The 17,888-nt window shown below is 33.9% G+C and overlaps 1 protein-coding gene across 1 annotated transcript; it reads left to right on the plus strand.

Moving 5' to 3' along the window:
* The first annotated feature begins 805 nt into the window (after window positions 1-805).
* On the plus strand, window positions 806-17,670 carry LOC136038189 (serine proteinase stubble-like). Its single transcript, XM_065721271.1, has 5 exons — window positions 806-969; window positions 5,626-5,835; window positions 7,156-7,300; window positions 10,278-10,438; window positions 14,725-17,670. The coding sequence occupies exons 1-5, from the start codon at window positions 946-948 to the stop codon at window positions 14,896-14,898; spliced, it is 714 nt and encodes a 237-aa protein (XP_065577343.1). The 5' UTR covers window positions 806-945; the 3' UTR covers window positions 14,899-17,670.
* The last annotated feature ends 218 nt before the right edge of the window (window positions 17,671-17,888 follow it).

Raw genomic sequence — 17,888 nt, forward strand, 5'->3', positions numbered from 1 at the left:
AACTAGGTGACAAAAAAAAGAAGGTTTTCAGTGAAAAGTACTGTCTTGAATAACCATAAAAGCTCAAAATACTTAGCTGCCACGTAGCTTAAGGTAATTTTTAGATTATAATCTTGCTTCAAAATAGGTTTCTAAAGAGATAAATAAAGAAAATATAATATTTAGTGACATATTAAAACAATTTATCCCTTATTAGGGAGATAGGGCATGGGAAAGTGGCTTTATTTGTATAAAGCTATAGCTTTCACAAGGGTATGGAGAAGCGGCAACTCTGTTGGAAGGTGTAAATTTGGAGGGAAAACTAAAACTGTAAGGAATACTAACATATTAAGATTTGCCTCGGGGGCTCGGCTGGGAAATGGCCCCTTTGTTGGTTCTCAGAAAAATAAGTAAGGATACGAAATATTGGAATACTGTGGAGTCACCGGGTATGAAAATACTCCGTAAAGTATCAAGGTGTATGTAAATTTTCTATCAACTTTTAGACTAGCCATAAGGATGAATGAGTGTACAGCTAGGCTACATTTTCTTATCAAACATTGTTTTTATGTCATTGCCTCATCTCTATCCTCCCTCCCTCCATCGAAAAAATGCCTTTTGGACAATTATAAGATGCAGTTAATGCCGGCCATAAAATTATTGCCATAAAATACCGGCCATTACCATAAAATTATTTTGTTTATTTCATTTGGACTTCCTAAAATTATGTATTTTATTAATGGCTGAAGAATAAGAATAATGCCATCTATTTAAAAAAAAGAATAAGAAGAAGAAAAGAAAGGACGATTAATCAATCATCATCATCATTATCAGAATATAAAATTTGAGGGTGTAAACTGTAAATGATGAAATTTATAATGATGAAACTGAAAATGATGAAATTTATATGTTTATTTTCACTTTTAATTTTACATCCTGACCTGTTTCGTTCGTCCCAAAAGAATTATGGACCAGTCATCAACGATCCAGGTATGACGCTTTTTACCAAAATTGCTTATATTTCAGCACCCCTAAAACATGCACATATAGGCTATTTGTATATATTCTGCAGAAAAAGTGACCCCCCCCCCCCTCCGAAAAAAATCAGGAATGTTACATTTAGTAGGGAATTTCTTTTAAATTTTGGCTTTACTCTTGGGTGCCTCCCAATTAATATTTTTCCAACTCCTATCTGAAAGTAGATTTTTTCAAGCAGATTCATCAGGCAAAATATACCCCTTTTCCTAATAACTTTCAAAAATGCAGTACTTAATGCATTATAAAATCATAAATTTCAAATTATCCCAAAATCCCAGGGCTCTCTTAAAGAGGAAGTTAAGCCCTTGTAACCCAGGGCACTGACAGGGGGATAGGCTGAAATAGACACCCATGGGAAATAATAGAATATTTGAGTTTTTGTAAAGATATAGCCTAGCTACTGGTAATACTTAATCCCCTCCTTCTCTGAGATAAATTCTTGGCTGTAACCATGCTGTTAAATCATGCCTTTATCTTTCGGCCTAAGTTAGATCAATGTTAAAAATAAGTATTTCTGGTTTTTTTTATGTTTAGTTTTAATATATTGGCTTTCTTTTTCCTGGAGTTGTAGCTGGTAGTATCAAACACCTGGTGGTGACAAACTGTAGTAAGGACCAACTTGGCTCAAAAGTAACCAAAACTCTAAAAAATGGAATTGGAATTTTATGTTGATTTTAAATATATAGTTTCATCAAGTTTAGTCTTACCCATCAAGGGTACGAGCCTGAAAAATTTGCCTTATTTTCGAAAAAAGGGGCAAGCACCCCTAAAAGTCACAGAATCTTAATGACAATCACACCATTAGATTCAACATATCAGAGAACCCTACAGTAGAGGTTTCAAGCTCCTATCTGCAGAAATGTGGAGTTTTGTATTTTTTTTCCCAGGGGTGATAGAATTGACCAAGTGGCCCTATGCTGTCTTGAGAGGGCTCATTTTAACGGAAATGAAAATTTCTAGTACCCCTTTTGAGTGACAAAAAAAAGTCACCAGATCAAAATTTTGAGATAGCCGTGCTGTTCAGCATAGTCAAAAAATCTATTAACTGTCTCTTTGAGGACAAATTAAGCCCCCACAGTCCCTGGGAAGGCTGCAAGTTAAGAACTTTTCCCATTGTTTACATATAGTATTGGTTATTGAAAAGTATTATGACGTTTTCAGGGGGGATTTTTTTCTGGTTGTGAAGGGTCGGGGGAAGGGGATTACATGAGAGGATGCTTCCATTGAGGTATTTATCATGGGGGAAGAGAATTTCCATGAAGGGGGTGCTGGATTTTCCAGTGTTATTTAAAAATAACAATGAGAAATTATATATTAAAAAACAAGTCTTTTCAATTGAAAGTAAGAAACAACATTAAAAATTAAAACAAACAGAAATTATTACGAATATGAGGGTGTTTGTACCCTCCTCAATAACCTGCTTTTTACACTAAAGTATTTTTGTAATTTCAAAAGAGCTATTTATTCTGATTAAACGGCCTTTGTGATTCACAGGTCATTCTTAAAGAATTGGAACAAAATTTGAACTTTAATATAAAGAGCTAGGTATTGATGAAAGGGCGAGCCCCCTCATATACGTAATAAAAATATACGAATGCAGAAGTTCATTACGTAAGTTTATTTGTAAGTTACGTCTATTTATTAATAATAAAAACGTTTGTAAATAAATTAAAAATTCTAGTGGCCTTTGTTAGTAACCGAAAAAAATTGGAGGTTAAGTAGGCCCTCTCCCACACCATTTTTTTTCTCAAAATTGTCCAATCAAAACTTTGAGAAAACTATTCAGCCAAAAAAAGTAAAATTAATATGAAATTTTTGTTTTAACTATTCATATGCGGTGAGCCAAAATCAACACCTGCATTAATTCAAAAAGGTTCAGAAATTAAATAAATTAAAGTTTTTTCAGATGAAAGTAAGGAGCAACATTAAAACTTAAAGCAAACAGAAATTATTACGTATATGAGGGGGTTCATCCCTTACTCAATACCTTGCTCTTTATGCTAATTTTTATTTAGTAATTTCAAAAGAACTATTTATTCTACTTAAATGGCCTTTGTGATTCAGGGTTATTCTTAAAGAATTGCAACAAAACTCAAACTTTAGTGTAAAGAGCAAGGTATTGATGATGGAGCAAACCCTTTCATATACGTAATAAAAATATACGAATATAGAAGTTTGTTATGCAAGTTAATTTGTAAGTTGTGTATATTTATTAATAATAAAAACATTTGTAAATAAAATTAAAAGTTCTAGTGGTCTTTTTGAGAAACCAAAGAATTGGAGGGCAACTAGGCCCCTTCCCCGCCCCTTTTTCTCAAATTCGTCCAATCAAAACTTTGAGAAAGCCATTTAGCCAAAAAAAGAGTAAAATTAATAGGCAAATTTCATTTTAATTATTCATGTAGGGTGAGCAAATTCCAAACCTACATTAAATCAAAACGTTCAGAAATTAAATAAAAAAATGAGGTTGCTAACTGAAAGTAAGGAGCAACATTAAAACTTAAAACAAACAGAAACTATTCCGTGTATGAAAGGGGCTGTCCCCTCCTCAACACACCGCTCTTTAAGCTTAAGTTGGATTCTTTCTCCTAACTCTTCTTTTTAAAACAATAAAAAACTTTAGCATAAACAATGGGGTGTTGAGGAGGGGACAGCCCCTTTTATTTATGGAATAATTTCTGTTTGTTTTGAGTTTTAATGTCACTCCTTACTTTCAGCTCCTCAACACCCCGCTCTTTAAGCTTAAGTTGGATTCTTTCTCATAACTCTTCTTTTTAAAACAATAAAAAACTTTAGCGTGGCATTGATTCTTTTTCTCTGGCATGTTGAGTTTTCTCTCTCAGCTGTTTCCGGCACTCTTTGGGCTGCTTTCTAAGCAGTTTCACGAGATCCAAACTTCTCAAAACCAAACATTTTTTATGATATTCCTGTATTCCGCAGAAAGAAGTTCTGTTTTCTGGAAAGGAAAATGTATAATCCGTAAGGAAATGACGTTATAAGTCGAATATATTACTTGGGATTTTCAAATAATATTATTATTTCAGCTTGTGGTCAACGAAATGCTCAGTTTAATAAGGGTGCTTCTTTGGATTGTTATTCTAGTTGTTTGAATACCAGTTTAAATGAGTATGACACAAAGAATTCTACAAACTAAGGAAATCAAAGTGTCTTGCAATGAGATATTCAATTTCTATTCGTCGTAGTGGTTGTTTAGTATGGGATGCCTTTTTAGATGAATTGAAGTCAGTGGAGGTAAGCGAGGGAGTTTGGTGCCTTGTTGATGTTAATGTTTATGTAATTACTGAGGGAGATTGGAGAAGAGCACGGGTATTTATGGTGAATGTTCAGGTGTGCCAAAGTCAATTTGTGAGGTTTTCTTGACGGGAGGAAGTTTGAAAGGCTATTATGTTATAGGAGTGGGTTCTGGGTGTTTTGAGAATTTCTATCACCCGGTAGGCTGGGGGTTCTTTAGGAATTGGTACGAAGGAAACGAAAAAGAAGAGAAAAAATGTAATTCGTTTCTTTTTCTTTTGTTTTTGTTGTTTTATTTGTTTTAGAAAATCAGCATTAAATATAATGCATTTTTGGTTTCAGCTACATAATATAGATTCTTTGTGAGCATTTGCTTCATGAATGATGTAATTTGTGTTTTGTTTATTTCCTATGCCAATTTTTGAATAATAAAAAAACAAAACAAACCTGACGCGCAATTGACATCGAGAATCAATCCACGATTTGCATTCCTCAGCTGAAGGACATGTTCTAGAGTGCATCTCAAATTGCAATGTGACTCTCAAAATATAATAATATCCTTTAAATTTTTCTTTCTGTAAGTTTGAAAACGGGGGAAAGAATAACATTAGGTTTTTGATTACTCAGATTAAACCTAGCACTTTTCTTAAAACGTCGTCATTTTTTTTAGAAGTTTTGAGACGTAATTTGAATATACCGTGGTCCAAACATTAAATAATATGAAAATATAAATAGAGGTGCAAGGAAAGTTTCGTGGCCTATTTTTAAATCCATTTGGGAGACAAACTTGGCCTTATCTAGGGGTGGGGGGTTGGACCCCCCCCCCCCTAATTTTTTTTTTCAACTTGTAAAAAAGTACTACAAGTATAAAAAACTATTTTTATTGCGTTAAAAAATTGTTCTACCCCCCCCCCCCCCCTCGAAAAAATATTCCCCCTCTCCTAACAAAAAATTCTAGATGTGCTCTTGGAGGCAAACCATTGTAATTTACTGATTTATTACTGTATTTCTATGACAGATCAAGCAACAGAATTTGCATAGAGAAACGTTATACTTAATGCCAATAATATTAACACAAATTTTGGACGTTAAAATGTATTAGCATTGACGGAATCGACAGCAATTAAATTGCCAGGATCACGTCGAATTAAACAACTGGAATGCTGCTATTCTTCATCGGATTCTACCCAGAATGTTGTTTTTCCTGTAGTTATTATAAATTGTTAAACTTATTTTCATAATAACCTTTCATAAGTAAATAAATAGCCAGTTAGTGCTATTTTTAAAGCTAAGGTTACATGTCTCCAGATGTATGATAGTTCTTCTTAAAAGACTAATCCGTGCATGAAATTCCAGGCTTATTTACGTATTGGTACGAGCAGTTGTGGTGGATCTCTCGTAAACCACTACCATGTGATAACAGCTGCTCATTGTGTGGCCGGAGCAACGCCAGACCAACTACGTATTTACTTGGGAGAATACACGCTGAATAGTGAAGAAGAACCCTTCGCCCATGTCATGGTTGGTGCTTCGCAGATAAGCGTCCATCCACACCATAAACTAGGGGTAAGTAGATAGTTTTAACTATACCTTGGTTTTATACTGAAAATTGACTCAGATATGACCCCAGCAAAATATAAATTTTGAGCAATCTAAGTTTGAAGTTATAAGGCTAGATATTATATGGTCACAGGAAAGGCTAAACAAAACTATTAAATATCATTTGCTATGTTTTATTAGTGTGACTATAGTACGCCGTTTTGAAACATGATAACTCTTTATTGAGAGGAAACACTTAACCAAAATATATTGAAAGATCCCACTTATAGGTCAAGAACCTTAAGTCATGGTAGGGCACTATAGAGTTGAGTTGTTCGTATTGTCCACATGAGACATAGTTTCCAAATAATAGATTGCGCCCAAAATCAATTTTAATTTGAAATATCTGTAATCTCAAGGGCATCAAAGCTGCTCAACTTCAGCCCTGTTATTTAGGTTATAAAATGTAAGAAGAACAAACGTTTACCATAAAAATGATTTAATCAAAGCCTTAGGAAACATGTGATTCGGCATTGAATTATGGAAGAAAATTTTCAATGTATACAAAGGTCAGAGGATGAATAGTAAAATGCTTTATGAATAAATAGTATATATAGCCCTAGTATACAAATCAATTCACAGTTGTTTCTCAAACAATAAAATTAATAATTGTTTTCCATGTTTCAAATCTTTGGAGTCTATGGCTCAAAATCCATCGAAAATTCCGCTATAACCTGAAATCCACCAAATAATTTGTCAAACAACTGTTTTTTGGAAAGTTACACCGACAAATATTGGTAGCGATTAAAGGCTGATTGATAAAAACTGTTTGTTGGCAATAAATTGTTTTTAAACGGCAGAAACACGCTATTAGGCATGACCTATTTTAAATCGTACCATTTTAGACTATTCCCATTCGAAATAAATGTTGGCATTAACATTCTCCACAAAAGAGAAAATTGGAGCACTTGTGTCGTCAAAATGAATTTAAGTCAAAGGCAAAAGTTCTCAGTCGTGTCAGCAGAATTCAAATGGAATGGTGCTTAGGTTGAGTCGAATCATGCCTAAGAGATAATACCGTGCTCAAAACGTCCTTGGAAATGCATTTTTTGGTCGCTGTAAGCAATAAAAAGATGTAGGTAAATTTCTGAGGGAGCCTGCTGAGGCTTTATAATATCCGTTCTGAAATTTTTTCTAATTCAGGGCATTAGGATTCTGTTTTCCTTTTAATTTTGTTTGGTCATTTATTGCGCCAAGAATTTTGTTTTTTTTTTGTCAGGTTCTCGTCTTTTTTTGGTGACCCTTAAAGTGACAAGAATAATCTATAAAATACACTCTTTTTTTAAGACTCATAGATACGACGTTGCTGTTATAACCTTATCCAGACGCGTGCCCTATCAACCTCACATTAAACCAATATGCCTACCGGACAAAGGAGATGATTTCGAAGCGGATTATGCAGTGGTTGCCGGTTGGGGTATCACGCAAGAAGGTATGTCTTCTGCAATTATAAATTAACCAATTCCCTTTACTCTATGGCTCCTAAAAATACTGATGTAAAAAGCAAAACGGTATATTGTAATGCTTGATGTCTTTTGCCTTTAGGGGGGCGGGACTCAAACAGTCATAGAAGCTAGTTTATGTAAATAAATGAATAATATAAAAACAAATTATTACACACATCCCCTCCGGGATTGCACACATCAATTGGCTCCTTTGCCAGTTGTGAAAGGAAATAACTTAGCGATACCAGAGCAATGAAAACTAAATATTCAAAACCTAAAATAAATATATACATAAATAAGAACGAAAAAATCTCCTCATTTGGCTCCTTAACTAGTTAAAGGGGGTAAAACAGCAAAATAGAATTAAAAAAAAGTTTTCGCATGCAATGGTCCGCGCCGTGAAGTTACCGATTTCCTGATTCTGCTCTGTGGGGGTTCTATACTTGGTTAGGATCAAATCATACGACGCTTCTCTTGTTTTCTCCCCTGATTTCTCCAGGCACCCATTTGGAGCAGGGTCGACTCAGTCTCAGCTTACACACTCACACCATTGACCCCCTTCCAAACCAAATAGTCAGCAACATCAAGACTCGAACCCCTTTTCTTACGGGCACCGGATTGCAAGCTCAGCATGCCAACCACTCGACTAAAATAGTAAAATAAAGGCAAGAAAAACTAAATGTCCAACTAGTCGACATAAATAAAAAACGAAAAATAGAGCAACAATCGGGTACCCCAATAAAATCAGAATAAATAGATATGCGATTCCGGCAAGAAATAAAATGAGACCTAAAAAAATTTGAACATTTCTTGAAATTCTCTTATTGAAAAAACACCATTCCATTCCAATTGACACTCTCAAAAGAATGCAAAATCTCATTAGTTTCTAAGAATTAGAAACTCCAAACAGAATTATTGCTATAATACGATTAAAATCACGCTCCTTCGTTTGTTTGAAATTTGGCAATTGTTAGTAGCAAAGAAAAGAATCAAATATTAATAATATTGAAAAGACATATCTGCCTTATAATTCAGACAAATGACACATCTGCCTGATAATTCATCAAAAAGAACACCGAGGAATTAATGAAAATAATCGAGGAAAAATTCTAAATGTACAAATAGATGAAATATGAAAAAATCAAAGAAAGTTTTTAAATTTAAAGAAGCTAAGAAGTGCTCCATGTGATAAATACTGATAAATCAGTGTTCCATTTTGTCAAATTTTGAATAATAGTATAATTTTTTTACAATTTGAGTTGCCTAATTACTGAGTCTAATCCTAGAGGGATTCAACTTTACCTCACTCAATTGTAAAGTTGTACTTTTAGTATTGACTTTTAAAGTTGAGGATCATCTCCACCCATTGCATTAGTTTGTATTACAAAATATAACAGATTAAATTAAAAAAAAAATTCAGTTCTGCTCATCTAGTTGTATAAGTCTAACCTTTTGTTCCCTTTTTGGCAATTTTTAAATAAAAGTGACGATTTTTCACGATCCAAAATTGCAATTACAATCCTTTGATCGATAGTTCAACTGCCAATAAAATAATATTTGATAATTATTTTGATAACAAGCTATATATTTTTTATTGTTGTTATACTATTCCTTGAGTTGCCTTATTACTGAGTCTAATCGTAGGAAATTTCAACCTTACCTCAATCAATGGTAAAGTACTTTTAGCATTGACTTTTGAAGTTGGGAAACATGCCTCTCAGACCTCTCGCTATACTTGGCTTCAAATTAAAACAAATGATTGAACTTTATATGATGTAGATTATTAGTAGGGCTCCATAAAACTATAACAAAAAAGGGATCAATTTTCATAGAAATACAAGAAAGTAGCCTAGATTCTGCTTTAAAAAACATGACCGTGGGTCATTTATGTTCAAACTCAAGTTATGTTCAAACTTCCAAGCCCAAAAAATACAAATTTAAAATTTTCACAGTAATTTGCATCATCTTCGTGATCTAACGTTATTTAATGATCAACGTCAGCTATGTCTCTGCACACTCTACCAAGGATACCTCTCTGGAAGCTTATGAAGACAAAAACGTAATTAATGAATTGATTGTGTTGAATTCTGTCGGGTAAATGAACCTTATTTTTGATTTATGTGGGTTTTTCCGACTTAAGGTTTAATTTTCTATACACTCACAGACACAAAAACCGAATGTATGCACAGGAGTCAACAGAGGAAAATCTACCTAAATCGAAATATTGAAAGAAGAAAGTTAAAAATGTTTTTATCTGCTAATACATACATTGTGGAACGACCAAAACCCTTTGCGATACGTATTATGATGAAATAAGGAATGCAATTTTAATTAATGCTCAGAGACTAAACTTCGGACTAAACAAGTATGTTGCGTTCTTTAGTATTCTATATTTTAAAATTGAAACAAATTAAATAAAGGTAAACGCTAGAGAGTAAGAGAATGCGTGCCACAACCCCCCCCCCCCTCCTATATAAAGCTAAGTATTTGGCTACATCATAGGAATTCTTGTCCCAATTTTGTATGATCCCTGGCCCCTCTCCCTTAATTCATGTTTTCTGTGTGTTATTGTTGGCCTGTAACAAAATACGGTTAACAGAACCGTCACGAGTTTATCTTGACTTTACAATACATTTGTCATGATTATTGAATATCTGAAGACCTGTGACGACAGAAGAGTCGTTCTAGCCGAGTGGTTAGCACGCTAGACTTTGAAAGTCCTGGTTTATCTGGTTTTTTTTTCTGCTTGGAATGGTGGGTCATTGGAGTGACTCTGTAAGCTCAGCAAGTGTCACCCCAGCTACCGTTACATCCCCTTCGAAAAGGGTTACATCCCCGTTGCACCTCCTGGCTGAAGGGCCACGAAACAGATAATAGTAAAACCGGTAGTGACTTTAAATTTCTGTGCTGTATTTTTTCCCCTCTTTAAGTTGACAGAAAACTCAATTTTTGTTCACTTTTTAGGGCTACGTTTTGTCTATCCAGAGACGCTACAGGCTGTTAGCGTAAAAATAATAAACAACGGTCAGTGCCAAAGTTGGTACACTAGAAGAGGATACGATTACAGAATCCACACTGAAATGGTCTGTGCTGGATTTAGAGAAGGTGGCAAAGATGCATGTACAGTAAGTACCAAAGTTACCTATTGTTCATCAAATAATTTAAAAATATCCATCAAATAGGCCATCTGCGGATTTTTAACCTAAGATCTCTTACATACTAAGTTTGCCTCCGAACCAAGAACATGATAATGGTGCTTAGAGTTTGTCATGCAAAATCATAGCTTTTGTGGGAAAAAATCGGCTTTGAAGATAAGATATTCATTTCAAAAAATTACTATCATAAGCCGTGCCGGAACAAGTCGTATTTCGGAGTCAAACAAAAACAGCAAATTAGCAATAAACAAGGTTTAAAAACATTGACTATCCAGGTTGTTGGATATAACTAGACAGGCTGTTTATCATAACTGAAAAAGAAGGGGACCCAGAAGAGGAAATTGGAATAATAATTCTGGTGTTTGACTACTTGTAACTATTTGATAAGAAAGAGGTAACCAATTTTTCCCGGAAAAAGTCATTTTTAGATTCTCTGACAAGTGTCTTAACTAATACATTGATTACCACGGTCAAATGCCTTTTGGACATTGATAGAAATTAAGTTTAGCAAGGTATTAGTTTTTTCAAGAATTTTTCCAATGAATTCGATAAGATAAATTACCAATATGGATTCGATAAGATAAATTACCAATAAATTACCGAATGGGAAGTATTACCAATATTTCCCATTCAGGGGGACTCTCGGCATTGCCTCAGGTCAGTAAGGGGAAGGATTTTTTTTTCTTCAGTCAATCTGTAGGGAATTCTTCATATAGTTCTGATAATATAGGAGTGAGAGATGGGTCGAACAGCTTTAAAACCAGGTTTACCGTCTTTCTTTTCCAAGGGGACTATGAAACCCTCTTTCCATATTTGCTGAAATTGACCAGACTCCGTAATCTATTTGAAACATAGTGATACGGGCTTTGAAAGGATATCACTAAATGTACTAATAAGAGTAAGCGGATATACAAAGAGGAAACACTTGTTTTTCTTAGTTTCTAAGTTCTCCTTTTGATTTCAAAGGGGGAAATAAAAGTGAAAGAAGGAGGGGGGGTGCGTCAGCCGGTAAGTGATAAGATAATACCGGAAGGCTTTGGACGATGGAACCGAGGTACCTGTTAACGTTATGAATGGTAACTTCAGGTGGTTCGGGTAAGTAAAAATTAAGCTTGGTAAGTCTCCTGTACCAATACTTCTTAACCACAAAATGATAATTCTTTGGTTTGCTATTAAACAATTTTTTTACCTTATTTTTGTAATAAGATCATACAGATTACCGAATTTATATTTTTGAACTGTTTTTCTTAGTTTATTAGCTTCATTCAGATTACCATTTTTGAAAAGAAATGGTTGAGTTAGTCTTTGACCCTGCCCAATCTTTGAAGCTTTGGTTTGGGTTTGAGCCCAAGATTTCCTATTCACTAAGGAGACCCCTGCGTCATTTCCGTGTGGGATGCCTATAAGGGAGGAGGGGGAGAAGATTATTTTTCTTTATCTCTTAATAATACCGCCAATCTAAAAAGTGCCATATTTATATTGTTTGGAAAAAATGTAACACTTTTATGACATTATGTTTTCGTTTCTAACTTTTTTCTCTTCTTTTGTCCGCAAAAAAGCATTTTGGACACTTCTCTCTTACCCACCCTTTGCGAAAGTTCTGTTGGAACCAATGCATGTCAGAAGAGCAAGAAATCAGTGCCTTCTAAATATCAAAACACATTACCTGTAAAATATTTGCTTTGATGCACTGCTTATGGTATTTATTCCTGATGTTTTGATTTGTAACGTCTAGGAAATTGCAATTTTTTGCAGTTCATCAAAATATACTATTTGCTATAGTTTCTCACGAAGCCTTGTAATTTTGAACCGCATTTTCTAAAACAATATTAATTGGTCTAATCCCACTTTCTAGAGCTAAAATGACTGAAGGGTTGAGGATTAAAAATGAGTGGGTTTGGCCGGTTTGCTCGACTGGTCAAAGCTGACGCTCCGCCGATAGATCCTCTCCTCATTCTTTTCCAATTGTAAAACGCTATCTTTCATTTGGCTCATCCTTCTCTTTGCTGTATATATTTTTTTTCTTGATTCAAACTTTTTTAAACTTTCTTTGCTAATTATTATTATCCTTATTAGCCTTTCGAGGGGGAATAAGTGCACTGTAATTCCAGTTTTAAATGTATTTTGTACTTAATTGAATAATAATAAACTTCTTCTTCTTCTTCCTCTTCTTCTTCTTTTTCTTCTTAATAAAGTTGACAAAACATGTAGGCTAGCAATAATAGCAATAAAACATCTATAGCTATGAGTCTTAATCAGAAAAGCCATATTCCTCTGGTTATTGAAGAGATCAATTAATATTTTCTAAAATAAAAATTTACATTTAAAGACACATAAAATTCAATATGAAGATGAGTTCTGACCAAATTTAGAATGCATTTCTACTTTTTCTTAGGATTTTTTCCAAACGCTTGCTTCTTTTGGCGTTCGTTTAAAACCATTTGGATTAAAATTTGTTTAATTTACGGAATATAGGAATCTTAAAGATCTTTTATTTATACAAACATTTTAACGTCTATTGCTTAAGATTAAGGTTCTAAAGGTTTAAAACCCGATAAAAATAAACACAGGCTATTGTTTTAGCTTCCGAGGAATTGAAAAATATCTAAAATTGGTTACGGGGAATGCTAATTTGGGCACTAAAAAAATCAATAAAGTAGTGTAGATAGCTTTAGACGAGGTAGCACTTGTACATGTTAAGATTATCCATCCCAAAAATTTCCATTTTCGTCAGACATTTTTGAGAAGGAAACTATACCGTCAGAATTGATTATTCTGATGAAACCAAACAAAACCTAAATGGATAATTTTTGGTTCGTCAGGTTACTCTCCTTGCAGAATCATTACATTCTCTTTAGCATACTCTGCCATCTTTTTAATCCAATCTTTTAATCACGTTCATTTTGTTTCTTCATGATGGTTGGGCTCAGGTACAAAATAAAATTGGTCGAATGCGTTATTGTTTAAATTCATACTCAAACACCATCTTGACGCAGTAGAGTTAGCTGAAGAGGCTTTGGAGTTAACATCGGTATTGAGTACTTTTTTTTCAGTGACCATACTATTGACTCTAATTTATCATTTACTAGAGTTGCTAAAGTTTCATGTTACTACTACCACTACTTAAAACTCAAGGCAAGACCAAGCCGCTAAAAGCCATCACAGGGCCACTCCCTCCTCCTCTACCCAATTATTTTCAAACCTTCATTCTTCACCCCTCCCAAAAAATCCCAATTTACTGTAAATACTTCCCTAAGACTTCTTCTCACCTTCCTTGGAGCCGCCCTGCTTTTTTTATCCTTGCTGCGTGGCCAATAAGAACGATCTTCGGCAATCTGTCATCCTTCATCTACATCCGTAATCTACAAATTAGAATAGAACCGGATTTTTTTTTACAGCTTATTGTTTGGTATAAAATGAGTTATATGGATACCTAAATCTACATGTAGACAATTCCTCCTGAAAATACCTAGAAAATCCTCCTCCGCCTTCTGAAGCACCAACGTTCCAAAACCAAACTTGACCGCTATCTTCACTGTAGCTTCCAATACCCACTGTAGCCACTTCCTCCTCTACCCAATTTCTAGCCTTGGTTGTTAGACCTGTCTTAATACTCTTCAAAACCTGTTCAATTGTAAACAAAAAGAAACTTGGGGCTTGGTTATTCTAACCTTTACTTTCTTGCTAGAATTTAGAAACAAGAATAAAAAACAGAAAAAGAGAAAGAAATGTTAATTATTATGCATTTTCTCCGCTATTCTCTCTTTTTAAATTTTGCTCTTCTTTTTCTTTTTTTTGTGTTCTAACTAAATTATCATTTGAATTGGATAATTTAGAACAAATTGAATTGAATAATTTGATACACCAGCTAAAATACAACCCTTTATTAATCTGTGCAGTAGTGGCTTGTCTTGTTTCGCAAATAATGATAATCAGGGTCCTTCAATTATGGGCAATAACATGAATAAAGCAAGTACCACAAATGCCCCTAAAGTAGAATACTATACTATTTTCTTATCTATCTTATAATTAAAATAAGGCATGGTTGCTGGTAATGGCAGAGAGATAGAGAGTAATAGAGAGAGATAGGGTAAGAGAGAGAGAGATTGGGATAGAAAGTAAGGATTTGTCCACACCAATTAACACATTAAGCTCTGTCTTATTTGGAGTAGTGAGGGTCATAAGTTTACGGGCTTAATTGACGCCAAAAGTCCTTATACCTTACCAGACAAGTTGTATAATTTGTGTATTTTCAGGGAGACTCTGGGGGTCCACTGATGTTAGAAGATCGAGGACGATGGACACTAGTCGGCATAGTCTCATGGGGGATCCCCTGTGCTCATCCTCTTCTACCGAGCGTCTACCATCGTGTTTCTGCAACAATTGACTGGATATCATCAGTTGTGTGGTCTCTGCCCAAATCATTATAACCTTTAATTAAGCCTTGATAAGTGATCTAAAGTGTTTATTAGAGATCTAAAACGTTTACAGTTGATCAAAAGTGCTTATAATCGTTTTAAGGCATTTATAAATCTTCTAAAGCGCTTACAAGTAATCGGAAAAAATTTAAGTGGATTTGGCGTTTATAAGTAGTCTAAAGCGTTTAGAACTGATCTCGGGATTGTTTTAAAGAGTTTGTAAGTGTTTTGTATGAGTTTGTAAGCAAAGAAGTGATGTAAAGTGTTTAAAAGAGACTTAAAGTGTTTGAAACAGATCTAACGAGCTTAAAAGTGATATAAAGCGTTTATAAGGGATGTAAAGTGTTCGTAAGTCCTCAAAAGGATTTATAAAGGATGTAGAGCATTTATAAGCATTTAAATCTTGTTTTAAAGAGCTTGTAAGCTCTCTAGAGCATTTATAAAGATTGTATAGGTCTAAGTGTAAGTCTTTATAAGGGTTCTAGATCATTTAGAGGATATCCGAAACGTTTTTAAGTGATAAAAAATTTTTACATGAGATCTATAAAATCTATAAGTTGTCTATAGCGTTTATAGCCCTATGAAAAAACATATCAGTATGAAAAACATATCGAGAGGTAGATCCAAAAAACGGAAATTTACAGGCGTTTAGAAAGAAAATCACATTGATCTGTAAACGAAATTTTGAACAGTGATCTGTGGTTGGAAACTGGAAAAGACATATTTGTTTTCTATAAAACCTTAAGAAATGAGATAATGTATGAATCTAAACTGCTAAAGCAAAAGCCACGAAAAAAACTTTCTGAGGTAAGGAGGAACAAAAGGGACAATTAAATCTATGGTTGGAATAAGTTCCTTTTTTTTTACTTTTGGAACAACTTTGTCCAATTGTCAATTTTACTTCGTTTTTCAAAATGGATACATAATTAAATTTGAATATAATTTAAAGAGAGTGCCTAATATCACAAAAAGCATTTGATATCCTTCCACAAAATAGTTTATAGTATTTCTGTGTTGATGGTATACCTGTATATAACCTGTATGAGTCTAAACAATTACAGCAAAAGCCGTGAAAAAACTTTCTTAGGTAAGGATGAAAAAAATGGACAATTAAATCTATGGCTGGAAAAAGGTCTACTGAAACAACTTTGTGGGCTGTTAGCAAAGATATCACTTGCAGCAAAGACGTGGAAAGTGGAATAGCTAGCCTCAAGATTCTTTTTCCAGTGTTTAAAAAGTTCGGATGAATATTTTAAAAATATGATGATAAAATGATGACTAATTACTGGTTTAAAATTAATACAAAGAAGACTAGGCTGCCTAGACTAAGAGAATATAAAGATGAAAAGTATGTATTAGGTAACAAAAATCAAACATGTGGATGGCTTGAGTTTCCTGGGTGGTATTGCTGGCAAAGATGTTGCATGCGGTGAAGACAAGGAAAGTCGAATAGCTAGCCTCAGGGTGCTTTATCTACTGTTTAAAAAAAGTTCGGATGAAAATATAAAAAATCTGATGATAAAATGATGATTAACTACAGGGCAAAATTAATTACAGTGTCCCCTCCCTACTCAAACATTAACATAAAAAGCCCCAGATTCCACAACCGTATTCATTAGCGTTCATTTAAAGCACAATTAGTGTTCATTAGCGATCTGAAGCGGCAACAGATGATCAAAGATGCTTATAATCGTTCTAAAGCAAGCATTTATAAGTAATCTAGAGTATTTATAAGTGATCTAAAGCGCTTATAAGTAATCTAAAGTGTTCATGAGCGTTCTAAAATGGTCACAATTGATCAAAAGTGCTTATAATCGTAATAAAGCATTTGCGTTAACAAGTGATCAAAATTGTTTAAAGAGACTTTTGGTGTTAGTAAGTAATCTAAGGTGTGTATAAGTGATCTTACTCTTTAGATGCATGTTAGTGTTTTAAAGAATTTATAAGCAATTTAGAGCGTTTATATGATTTTTAAGCGTGTATTAGTGTTCAAACCCTTTATAAGCATTCTAAACCGTTTATAGGCTGTCGCAAACGTTTCAAGTGATCAAAATTTTCTTTAAGGAGTTGTAAGTGATCCAAAGTGTTCATTAGTGACCAAAAACGTTTACAATTGATTAAAAGTCCTATAAGCGTTTAAAAGAGTGCTTGTAAGTAATCCAAAGCACTTACAAGTGATATAAAGTATTAATATAAACGCTCTAGACCACTTATACACGGTTTAGATCAGTTTTCAGTGTCATGAAAAGGATCAAACCTTTGGGGACCCCATATTAAATATTTCCCCCAGAATCCACTTGTAAATATTTTATGCGGTTCAAAAGTGCTGTAGTATAGTTACAAACAATTTAGAATGGTTATAAATGCTTTAGCTTTAATCAACAAGCCTTAGCTTTAATTAATGCCTTATAAATGTCCTGTATAAATATTTCAGATTGATTATAAACGCTAAAGATTACTTATAAGCCCTTTAGATCACCTATAAACACTTTAGATCATTTATGAATGCTTTCTATCACTTTAAACGCTTTAGATCATTAACAAATGCCATAGATGAGTTAAAAATGCTTTAGATCATTTATAAACGCCTTAAATAACTCATACATTCTTTAGATAACTTGTATGCTCCAATTTTTGCCTCACACTAGCCTCAAGAGAAGATTCTCTGGTTGGGACCCCTACTCTTGAATATGCCAATTGATGCTCGCCTTAAGTTTTGACTTTTAGAATTAGAAATAACAAAAAAACTACGTGTTTTTACATAATAAATTGTTTATGAATTTACGATTTGAATAATTAGTTCTTATGCGAGACTTTTATCTCTTCAGGGTTTAGATCTTGTGACAGTAGACAAAAATTTTCTTGAATTTGATGATTGTTGGTGCCCCAAAGATATAGGTGGCTTTCGTTTTCTCCATTCTGATACAGAAAAGTTTTCACCAGATAAACATGGAAAGGTAAAAGGTGCCAAGGGTTTCACGCGAATCACTTTTTCCTAGAAC

Source organism: Artemia franciscana, chromosome 17 (assembly GCF_032884065.1).
Source record: "Artemia franciscana chromosome 17, ASM3288406v1, whole genome shotgun sequence".
Classification (NCBI taxonomy): Eukaryota; Metazoa; Arthropoda; class Branchiopoda; order Anostraca; family Artemiidae; genus Artemia; species Artemia franciscana.